Here is a 12,486-nt window from a genome sequence, read left to right as displayed (position 1 = left end):
ATATTTGGCAATAGGAATCGGAATTTATGGTTGAATGATATATTCAGTAAAAACAAGAATATATTAAAAAAAAAAAAAAAAACAGTGGTCATGATCTTTAATGTTGATGGCACAATTTTCAATTTTTTGTTTTCAAATAGGCGATAATATGCATCTCCATACCGAAGACTTTATTTGAAGGTTTAAATGGTGCAGCCATATTATACTTCTTTTATTGATAAGGCTTAGGAAATAACTACCTTCTACAGAACAGCGTTGGGAAATACACTGACTAACAATAAGTATTTGGACACCTGTGATAGAAAAGAAAAACTAACTTTATTCAAAATCAATAGTTGGTAGAGCCTCCACGAGAGGTAATTACAGCGTGGACCCTCCGGGGCATACTTTCCACAAGTCTTTGTATGACAGCTAGTGGTATCTTCTTCCACTCGGCTTGGAGAAGACATAGAAGTTCATTCACCGATTTTGCACGGGTAGTACACCCCTGAATTCTGCGATGCAAATCGTCCCAGAGGTTCTCGATAGGGTTCAGGTCTGGACTCTGGGCAGGCCAGTCCAATCGATGAACTCCATTCGCACCGTACCAAGCTTTGGTTAACGTCGAAACATGACAACTGGCATTGTCGTCCTGAAAGTAACAGAGATCCAACCCGTAAAACTGCCACAACGTAGGAAGCACATTGTCATCCAAAATAGTGCAGTAGGCATCAGATTTGAGCTTACTATGAATGGGGACCAAGGATCCCAGCCCATACCAGGAGAAACACCCCCAGACCATAATTCCACCTCCGCCGAACTTGACTGTTGGCGCAATGCATTCTGGCAGGAGACGTTTTCCAGGTAGAAGGCAAACCCAGACCCTGCCATCCGAACGGTAAGGGGTCAACCTTGATTCGTCACTCCAAAGATCCCATTTCCACTGATCTACGGTCCAATTTCGATGTGCTTTGCATCACATTAACCGAGCAGCGCGGTTGAACTTTGTGATCAAAGGCTTATGGGCAGCAGCACGACCATGAAAACCAAGCAGATGTGCTTCCTTACGGATGGTATTCATTGAAACAATACTTCCGGATGCCTGTTGAAACTCCTCGCGGATGAGGGCCATCGGTTGGGTGCGGTTTTTCCGAATTTCTCTGGACCGCACTCGTCGGTCTCTATCTCCCAGTTTCGTTGGTCTGCCGACTCGGGTCACATTCCGACAATCACCGCTCACCTTCCACTTCTTAATCACATAGGACACAGTCGATTTTGGGTACTTCAGATCGCTAGATATGTCCCTTAAGGATCGGCCACATTTGTGATACCCGATAATTATACCTTTCTCGAAATCAGAGAGCTCCGAACTACGAGGCATCTTGCATGCGACTAAAGCCGATGCTGTTTCCTACACGATATATACCGGCGGAGTCCGTGACGTACCTTAGGACCGCAGATATCGTCATTTGCATAGGTGTCCAAATACTTATTGGTAGTCAGTAGAAGACGAAAACTTTACTGCTTCATGTTCGGGTGTCAATGAAGGAGGGACCCACGAGAAACATAGCCTTAATAAACATAGACTCAAAACCTGAAATAAGCTCTGCCTGCTGTGATCCCAACTTCTACACAACATTGTGCAATACAGTATCTTCTCTAAAGATACCAATAGCTTCTCTTGCCGACCAGAATCAGTCACATGTGTGCGGTTGTATTCGAATTGCTGTATCTTTAGACTACGACATTACAGTTACCTCACATAAACATAGTGAATTCTTGATAAATTTCTGTACAATTAAAACATTTTACCGATGAAAATAGTACTGTTCTTTATACTTCACTCTCGGAGCAAGCTTCCGTATAAAGCGCCATTGTACTCATGCTGCTACTAAAAAGAAATTATCTCCGTGAAAAGGAGTAGATCATGAATTCCTTTGCTGAACATTCTTCCCTTTTGAGCAGCTCTGCGAGATTTATTTATCTTTTGAACTGTTTACGAATACATTTGCATTTAATAAGTAAAATAATGTATCGCTACCTTTTAAATTTAAGCTAGATGAATAATGATGTCTATTTTTTAATGAACAGAATACAAAATAAAGTTCTAAAGAACAAGCACTACATAAATCTTAAAAGTGTGAGCTCTCAGCAATATACATACAATAATAGAGAAATTTCGCGTGTTATTGTCATTATAAAGCTAAAAGCAATACATATGAACTTACTTGATTACTTTCCATTTCTTCGTCTTCAATTAATCTACTTTGTAACTGATTTAACTGGCAAGATCCATTCAATCTTCCATCCTCTACTATGCCATTTTGAGTGATTTCTTGAGATCTTAAAAGAATGGAACCAAGAAAGAAACTATAACTGAAAATAGTACTTAAAAAAATCTGAAAGCTTTCAGATTTTACATTACGCCCAAAGGGGCGTTTTTTTAACGTTTTGTGTGCTACATTTATTTATTAAATATCATGTTCTTCGCACTTAAGCTATAAATTTCAGTTCAACATCAATATCGCAAAATAATTTTAAAATGAGCATTTCTTTACAATTACCGATACACAGTTTCGCCCGCTGGAGATAAAAATGTTTTCAATGTGATAAATACGTTATTCAAAATTTGATGGCTCTAGGTACCGTTGTTTTATCACAATGCAAGAAATATACGTACATTTACGTAGATTCTTCATTATTTAATTTCTTTAAATATAACACAGAGCTGTAATAGCTGGTGGTAAGAGTTTGAAAAGTGAATCGACGCAAAATGTCAAAACAAAATTACAAGCCCATTGGGCTAACATTTTCATACTTTGTTCTTCAACAAAATTCTTAAACATTTCAATCAGTCATCATAGCTAGTGAAAGTTACTCCATCTTGTAAATGCATAAACATTTATAATACATCATTTTTCATTTTTTTTTTTCATTTTATAATACATTAGTTTTGAGAAAATATACGTTATCTTAATTACCTGATAACTACAAAAACAGTTTCTAAGTAAATATTTTTAATCTCTAATTAATTTTCAAGTAAAGGCATTTTAGCCGAATTTATGTTTTTAGTTATTTAGGTTTATAAATATTATCCCATCGACAAGCAGAGAGATTTATCATCATTTGTGGATAAGTGGGATGTAACTACACACTCATAATATTTGCTGTTTCATTTGATGTAATTCCGATAGGCTCTCGATAAGTTACTTTATTTTTATGAATAAGGATACCAGTTAACTGTTACTGTTATTTTTTGGTTATCTTTTGTAAAACAAATGCTTAAAATTTGGAACTGTCTCCTACAGAACAGCAAGCAGTTAATTATTTTCAAAGTTATGCCCATCCTACCATCAAACAGCGCGAGTAGTGATCAACACGATATGAAGCTGAATATGAGCGACAAAGAGTAATCATAGCGCTGACAGTATCTCCGTTAACTCTATGACTACAATCTCTTTCACATGTTGATCTTAGCCAACTTTTACGGCGGTCGACGAGATAATACGTTAAGTACCGATATTTGGAAATGGTTTGAGTATGGCTTAGGTGCAATCGAAAGTGGGAGGACTTCCTAAAGAGAAACTGGACTGCATTTACACTGAAGTGCCACGGAATTAAGCATACCTACACAGTAACGTGTTGGCCTCCTCTGGCCTTGATAACGACTGCCACACGACGAGGCACAGATTCAACAAGTTTCTGGAAACGTTCCACGGGAATGGCTTGCCAAATATTGGCTAGAGCTGGCCATAATTTAGTAAGGTTCGCTGGTGCTGTGTGATGGCCTTTCACGCCTTGTTCCTGAACATCCCAAAGATGCTCAATAGGATTTAAGTCTGGGCTTCTAGGTGGCCGATTTATGACAGAGAAGTCAGAGGAATGCTCATTCAACCAGCCAGTAGCCAACCGGGACTTGTAAGAGGTACAGTTGTCTTGCTGGAAAACTATTACGGTGCGGATAACAGAACAGCATAAACGGATGGAGGTGATCACCCAGAAACTGAGCAGTCAATGTGGTTTATTTCAGTTTTTCAGTAATCGTATCGATTCTTTTTAAATGAATTTACTTACGTTTTGCATGATATAATTCATTAATTTCCTATTTTTCATAAATATTTTTATTACAAGTATTGGATAATTTCATAAAGAAATCTCATCTTCATATCAGTGATGACAATTCTACTGCTAGCACTAGTAGAATAATGCAGAAGAGAGAAAAACTGAAATCATTTCGAAATGTCAGTCACTTGTAACGAAGAATACTTAAATTCGGACTCACCTAGATCCCAGAAATGCATACTGTCCAGCTCCTGTCTGCGTTTTATGCGGAAAAAATACTTTCACATAGAGCGATCGTATCCTCTAAATTAAAACGCAGTTTTTCAATCGAACGTAAAAGCTTTCAGAAAAAAATAAAGAAAGCTTCAAAAGGCTTTTGGAAACGCAAGGTAAACTAGGAAGACAACTTGAAAACCAATGAAAGTAAATGATAAAATTCAGCTTGCGTCCTATAAAATTTCAGAATTAGTAGCGTTAAAGCTACAGCCACAAACCATAGCATAATTTCTCATTTTCCCCGCTTACTGTGAAATAGTAACAATTATGCTTGAGGACGAAGCAAAGAAGGAAATTTTGAAGATTTCGGTATCTGTTTCCACAGAATTTATGACATGTCCTGTGAAACTGAAAGAGCAGTGGCAGGTGATCTTGTTACCTGCTCGCATTACAAGTAAGCGAATCAGCTGATATAAGCGGGAAGTCTCTTACACTTACACTTTGTATTATTTACTAATGAACAGAAGATATTAAATCAAATTTTATGCTGCAAACACCTTTTGTGAAATACAACTAGCTAAGGACGTATCTGATACGAAAACGTCGTATTTGAATACTTCAAAATTTTCATGGGATCAATGTATAGGTATTTATTTATACCGACGAAACAACATATTTGATGGCATCAGTCAAAAGATGTGCGACTTAAGCGAAAACATTCAATCCAAGTATAATATTTCATGACTGTTTCTAGCACCGAGAGGTACTTCTCATTAAAGAAATCAAGCAAAGTATCGGATCAAGTAGTTTCCGTGGTTAATTTTACTAAAATGAGATAGAAGACCACTAGATGAACAGCTGGTTTCGCCCTCAAGTCTGTCAGCTGAAGTGCTCAATTGGTGAAGCCATCTACTATTTGCTACATCCAGCCAGGGAAGTGGCCAGGTGATTAACGACATTAAAAAAAATTTTTCAAATATATACAGGGTACTGAATTGTACAGAGCTGTTGGTTGTTGCAAAGATTTTACAATGTTTTTGATATATCAAATGTGTGTTGCAATATGATGAATAGATAAAATTATATATTATTGATGTTGTATATTATAAGGATGATACAGAAAATATTTACATACACAAATTACATATTTAAATATATTACAGAAAATAATAGTAGTAATAATAGAGAATATTACTAGATGAATGAATAATTTGGATAGAAAAGGAAAAGATTTATAATAGTGAGGAAAATAAGAAGAGAGAAGAAAGGAAGACACGAGGAAAGATTATTAATAGTTCTCATAATTGCGAAATTTGGTACTTACAGAAAATCCCGTCGACCACAAGAGACGGCAAAAATCGCTCCAAACAAAACAAAACAAAAAAACATTTACTAAATGCTAAAATAAAACGTTATATTCTTATTTTTCTTTCAAATTTATGGCTTTGATAAAAGGCTGTGCACGCAAACTTCTCTCAGGTAATTATTCCAATTTATAACAGTCTTGTCACTTAACTCTAATTCCTCTTTTACCCATTCAATAGCCGTCAATTCTCTGCGCCAACTAGAAATGAATCGGAGTGCAGTCAAAAATGAAATGGTAGAACCCTCGAACCACGTTCCCTTAAGAACTGACACACGGCTTCGCACAAGCCTTAACGTTGCAACGCCATTGCTTCAGTTTTTAAACAAAGCGCCATTTCGCAGCCATTAACACTTTTTTTTTTTTTTTTTTTTTTTTTTTTTTTAAGATTCCATAACTTTGGAAATATTCAACAGCATGCTGTTCTGTAGTAGGCAGGTCCCAAATTTTAATCATTTGTTTTCGAAAATGCGTGATATAGGGGGGGGGAGTCTTTACTCAAGAATAATAATAACGAACACGTATAATCAACGTTACACCAAAGCCAGCGTGTTTGAAGAAGACTTTTCCCTTTTTGGCGAAAAATCGCGTAGTTTGGCCTCTTTCCTTTAACAGGCAAAAATGGTCGACGGGATTTTCCGTAAGTACCCGAAATTTTACATATTGAACTGTGTGTGTTACAGACATTGCGTGCATAGTATAAGAGAAATAAAGAGAGGAAGGAGAAGATTAGAGAACAGAGATTAAAGAAACCGAGTTGGAAGAAGGACAATAAAGGACAATGAAATATTCAGATAAGCTAAATATGAAGAATTGTTATTATATGCAATATACAGAGATATATAGAAAACCTTTTACAAAGATTTGATATGACAAATATATGTAACAATGTGAAGGGCAGGTAAAATAATATATTATGTATATTTTACAATAATTAGATGATATTGGAAATATGCACTTCAGATATAGTTGTAGAAATAATTGAAAATATTGTAGGATAATAAATTACAGGATAAATAATATTTTAGAATATTAAATGTGAAATATAAAGGGAGAAAGTAGGTGAGAAAAAGATAGAATAAAGAAATGAAAGTGGGAGAAGAGGGAGTAGAGGAAGCTGGGAAGATATAAAGTAAGAAATGTCTAGTAAAAAAGGAAAGTAATAAAGAAAAGATTTAAAATATTCAGATAAGATAAATTAAAAGAATGAATAAAATGTGCAATATAATATTATAATAACAACATGTTACTTTTAAATAATGAAATATTTAAAGAAACATAGGAGTTTAAAAATATAATACAGGATAAGATTAAAATAACATTAATTAAAGTAAGATATGTATAAATAAATTAATAATAATAATAACTTAATAAATAAAACGGAAATGTAAAAACGGAATAAAATAATTAAATAGTAGTACAATAGAGATATTGTAAATAAAAGGGGTAGAGAAAATGAAGAAGATACGAGTTAATTAAGCGAATTAAAAATATTTTGAAAAAAAGGTTGAATAGGAAAATAGCGGATTATATATAATAAAAATGTTAAATATCTTTACTTATGTAGTATTATAACAACTAAACTGATCAACAATAAAAAAATGTGTAAAATTGAAAACGTAAGAAGTAATAATAAAATTTAAAAGTCAACCTGATAAAATATTTGGGAAAATAAAAATATAATAATGCTGTACATTAAGTGTAATTTAATCCATTGCAATCTAAAATCACGTGGATTCAAATGAGACAGATGGAAAGCTTATATTTTCAAATAACTTCGCTCATCTATGAAAGCAGACTTCGAGTGGTTACTCCTTCATACAAATGTGAAGCGGCTATCACATAATAACTGTCTGTTGCGATTACTTCTCCCTCCCAAGAAACAGAAGAATGCGAAACTTTTTAATAATATTGGAAATATAATTGTGAATAATATCAATATACGAATGCAAGCAAACAACGAAAATAATCTTATATCGACTGACAAGTTACGTGCAATGCAATAAACTTACTGTGGAAGAGGCAGGAAACAGAAATTACCCTTTCTAAGCCAGATACAAATGAGGAAACCATTTCTTTAATAATCGAACGTTTAATATCAATAGAAGAAAATTTTTACAATTTGACATTATTAAATACTGAATAATTCGACAGGACAAGAAATCCTTCTTTTTCATCCGATTTTACTCTGAATGAAGAACTGACATCACTCTCTTCAGATTGTGGATTAAAATTTTAGTTTATTTAAAATACTTCTGAAAATTCTATATGTCTGTTAAAGATAAATAACCGGGTCTAGCATAAAAAGCACTAAACACATTGTTATTTTACATTCGTTAATAATCGTTAATAATAAATCAAAGAAATGAGAGTGGTTTTACTATTTATTCGTCCCAATATTACTGGAATCTACAAAGGTCAAGCGCATGCATTAAATTTGCGATACCGTTTAAATGTATTTGTATCAATCTATATTGTTATTTACTTATTTAGAAAACTAACACTTTGAGGATGGAGGTTGGTCAACCCCGAACACACGACATGATTCCTTACCTCCTTCTCTTGCTTAATGAAGTTATTTTTGAGAGCAATTTTTTTTTCTCATTGCGCCCTTGGTTTTAAAACGGTTGGCTTGGCCAGTCCTCTTTTAAAGCTAATGCTGCATTTTTAAAATAAACATTGCATTTTATTGTTTCTTTGTGAAATACATACACATTTAATTCATATTTTTAAAAATTCAAATGGATTTTAATTCTGTTTTTCAGTATCCCTTAAACTGTTTTTAATTATATTTCTTAAATTTTTCAGTTTTATGGGGCAACTATTGACCAAAATATTTAACCACTTGGATACTCCAGGACTAACAACAGATGTAACAAACTACTTGTCTTCAAGAATTCATATATGAGGATTTCATTCGTAACAAGTAAATGGCTAAATTTAACTAAATTTCAACACTTGAGTTTTGTAATTTCGATTACTTTACTACATGTATGTGTTCATATATGTTACGGATTATAGAACAGAAATTCATTTTAATTTTAAAAAGCTCAATTTCAATGAATTAGCATTTCCATATATTTTAAAAACATTCTTGAGTCAATAAAGGTATTTGAAAGAAGAAACACTCCTGCTAGAGTCACTGCAAATTATAGAAAATGTTATTATAATATAACTTATGTTTTTGAGGTAAAATTTTAACAGATGAAAAAATATCATACCAAATCAAGATTTTTATTGCATGAAAGAGGCTCGTAAAGTTTCTTGGTACTGATTTCTCTACCAAAGTTTCGTTTTCTCTATACACAATAAGCGGCTTCATGTACACTTCTGTTATGTCAGTTGATGTGAAAAGGTTTCTTCTATAATTCATGTATATTTGTACGATATGCGCCATAGTTTTGAGCTCGAAAATTAAATAGTGGCAATGTGTAGCGGGAATAATGTACACATTCTTAAGATTTGAGTTATTCCATTACTTGCACATAATTTTCAACAGTAGGCATACCTTCAGTTTTTGTAAATAATATTTGTAATTAAGTCCTTGATACATATTACTAAATTATTTTTTATACAACATTGTTTGCAAATTAATTAATCTATTTATGATTTTTATGACAGATAATTATTTACACTTATTATATTTACATTTTTCACGTGACGAATTAAGCAATTTTCAGTGTCTTTTGCATGTTTTGTTAGTTGCCTAACTTTTTGTCAGTGCTTATCAAAAATCATTATCTCCTTAAAATGATTTAGATGTTTGTATTTTAGTGAAGAAATTACACTACATAATGGAAACTCAACGATATAGCTCACTTTTTATAAATATCAATTTTTAGTCAAAGAATATAATCACATAAACGGTTCTTTCAAAAACTTTACAATAAATGTGTTGCGTAAAATCGATGTTAAGTTATTTAAAAAATTATTTTTATTTCTTCCTGCATATTAACTTAGAATTAACATTAAATACTGACGTTAAGGATAAATAATAGTAATAAATAGTAAAATGCATTGTATTCAGTTTATAGTAATAAAACTAGATTACAATTAAAATAGCACATAATTTCATTATGTTTTTCACATTTATCTGTGGTCTAATAGCCTCGAGAGAATAAGAAACGTACCTTGTAATGGCGTCTGCAACTGGGATAGAATCTTGATCCGTTAATCTGTAAAATATTAAATTAATGCTATGAAGCTATAAACTATCATACATAAACAATAGTTTCAAAAATGCGATATTGCATGTGTTTTAAAATGTTCAAAGCAACATCATAAAAGCTTACTAATGCAGCATAAAATAGCGTTTAAAGTATTATGTTTCACACATGTTTGAAATAATTACATTATCCCCTTTTAACTGACATGTCATTTACAGCATTTGCCGAAAACACCTTTTCCAAACTGATGCTGCTAATGTAAAACCCTAGTTTACTGATATTTGTCTCATATAAAGTCATCCAGTTTCGTAATTAAATGTCCACATTTACCTAAAATTAAGGAATGGAAACTATCTTCCAATCAAATAATATATAACTATTTAAGTTTTTTAAGTTTCTTCTCAAAAATCCTATTTCACAGAGTTTTTAAAACAGTGCTTCTACAAATATTAACTTAGAATCACTACCAAACATCGCATTTAAAAACAATAAAATTAAAATACTAAAATGCGTGCGACCTAAATAACAACAACAACAAAATGACAATAGATTTAGATCAGTAAAATAGCAAAAGCTGCATAAAAAGTATTCCTGCTATTGTTTTTTCTTTCTTTTAAGCAGCCGTGGTGGATGACTGTTACTCTCTTTTGGACAAACTAAAATTTAAAAATTTAAATAAGATTATCATCACTCAGATGGGAAACAATGAGATGACATACAAAATGCATACCCGTGGAAATAGCAAGATAAGCATTCATAGAGTTAAAAGCATTTGACAGATTAAGTTGCTGAAAATGATTTTACTGCCAAAGGGATTTAGGATTGTAAAACTAGGAAAGCATATTCGACAAAACAACAACAACAAAACAAAACAAAAAAACACGAAATAACAAAATAAACTTTGTTGAAGCAAGGACACGTGGTCACAAGCTATTAAATTATCTTCAAATAAGGGCAACTACGGTGCTGAAAGGCAGGTCAATTTTGCAAAGTGCTGGAAATTTTTAAAACAGAACGCACCATTTATTTACTCTGGAACTATCTATCAACACAAAATGCTTACTTATTACTTTTGTAATCAAAAATATGCATTTGTAGTTATATTTACTTTTGTTGTTCTTGGTTTTCTTCTTGTTGCTTCAGTTGGCTTTGAATATACTCCAAAACTTGGCTGTCATTATTTCGGAGTTCGTTGTAACTTCCTAAATCTTTGATAGTTCCATCTTGCATCATGTATATTTTGTCAACATGTGGGAGAACAGATAAACTGTGAGTCACCAAAATTCTTGTCTGCAATTTAATAACAAATTTCAGAAATGAATTTTTTTGGCTGTATTAAGCACAAGTACATACTGCTATATTAAGCAAAACTTGCATGCTAACAAATACATAGAGTTTAATTCCGAATTACATGAATTTAAAAATCAGGATCAGAATGGAAATACAAAAGAAAACCACTTATTAATCAAAAAAGTAAAACAATTTTAATTACTTTTAACTTAATTTTTTTAATTAAGATGTTAGTCACCCAGATTTTATATTTAACGCATATTTTTTATCACAAATTTTACCAATATCAGATCATAAACGTTGTTCAATGTCAAACATTGTCAAAAAAATTAATAAGCAAATCTTTAAATATTATAATATGAAAAAAACTTTGGAGAATTAAGAAGCCGTTTTGGATTTGTAGTCAATCACAGCTACAAAATTTCCTTTTTTTCCTTAAAAAATAAAGGGGGCTTTCCAAAAATAAATATTTGCCGAAGACATTTTTGCTTTAACTCATATGAACTAAGATTTGTTCAGATAATTTTTCAGGATACAACAGTTTACAAAAATTCAAATAAAATTTAGGGTAATTTTTCAAGGTTGGTGCAGCAATAATAGACTGAAGAGAGCCTGCCCATAAGTTCCCACTAGAAGTAAACATTTATAAATTTAAAGAACAAACCTGAAATGCACAAATACAATATTTTTATAATAGAACTGCAGGATTTTTATAACAATTTCTACTACTGGAAGGGAATGTTGCCTGTTTCCATTTCTATTATACTTTATTATATGCAGTTACATTAAGTCCTGAGTAATAGAAGTAGCAAGCCAAAATTTGTGCACTTTTTTTTAAAATTTAAACCATGGTAACTTCTTTTAATCGAAAATATTAATTTTTTTAGTTTGAACTTTATAACTGTCAATTTTCATTCAGAGGTCTTAAAGCTTATTTAATTATAATGAGTCAATTTATTTACTTGAATGTTACAAACTAACTAATCTTCTACCCTATGTTAATATTAGGTGGAGAACTTACACCTGCATTTTTTTTAAAAAAGCATTTCATTATCTAGTAGAATGCAGTTTTTTGGCTATTAGTCTACAATATATTCTCGATAAGCCGCTGCTTTTTAGTCATGGAATCTGCCATCCCCTTCTATAGACTATACTCTATTGCGGATGAAGTTTCTTTGTCCATTCGCGAAAATCCTCTATGTTGTCGTATTCCTGTCCATAAAGAAAGGTATGTAATGATTGAAAGAGGTGGTATTGCATTGACTGAATATCTATTTAATACGGGATATGGCTGTATCACTGTTATAAAAGTAGTACCCCACTCACCCCCTCCCACTTCCTACTTCCATGTATTTAAGAGTACGCAAAAGCCTTATAACTTCCTCCCCTAGACTGAAACAGATGTGAGTA

The 12,486-nt window shown here is 32.5% G+C and overlaps 2 protein-coding genes across 5 annotated transcripts in view; one reads left to right on the top strand and one right to left on the bottom strand.

The window, feature by feature from the left end:
* The window catches only part of LOC118182292 (uncharacterized), an 86,023-nt gene extending 77,560 nt beyond the window's left edge, over positions 1 to 8,463 (top strand). Inside the window, exon 5 of the mRNA XM_085809716.1 lies at positions 8,429 to 8,463. Within this exon, the coding sequence (XP_085665842.1) occupies positions 8,429 to 8,448 (20 nt within the window). The 3' untranslated portion in view covers positions 8,449 to 8,463. The remainder of the gene's footprint in view (positions 1 to 8,428) is intronic.
* Positions 1 to 12,486, bottom strand: part of LOC118196273 (multidrug resistance-associated protein 1-like) — a 148,702-nt gene that overhangs the window by 36,863 nt on the left and 99,353 nt on the right. For all 4 annotated transcript variants that reach the window (XM_085809713.1, XM_085809712.1, XM_085809714.1 and 1 more), the window contains 3 exons: positions 10,895 to 11,076; positions 9,751 to 9,795; positions 2,208 to 2,322 (listed from right to left, as the gene is read on the bottom strand). In XM_085809713.1, the coding sequence (XP_085665839.1) occupies positions 2,208 to 2,322; positions 9,751 to 9,795; positions 10,895 to 11,076 (342 nt within the window). The remainder of the gene's footprint in view (positions 1 to 2,207; positions 2,323 to 9,750; positions 9,796 to 10,894; positions 11,077 to 12,486) is intronic.

The sequence above is a fragment of the Stegodyphus dumicola genome, chromosome X2, assembly GCF_044657685.1.
Source record: "Stegodyphus dumicola isolate Sdum_Otavi_A_Nest chromosome X2, ASM4465768v1".
Taxonomy (NCBI): domain Eukaryota; kingdom Metazoa; phylum Arthropoda; class Arachnida; order Araneae; family Eresidae; genus Stegodyphus; species Stegodyphus dumicola.
Note: the sequence above shows the minus strand (reverse complement) of the source record. Positions and strands in the feature narration are given on the sequence as shown.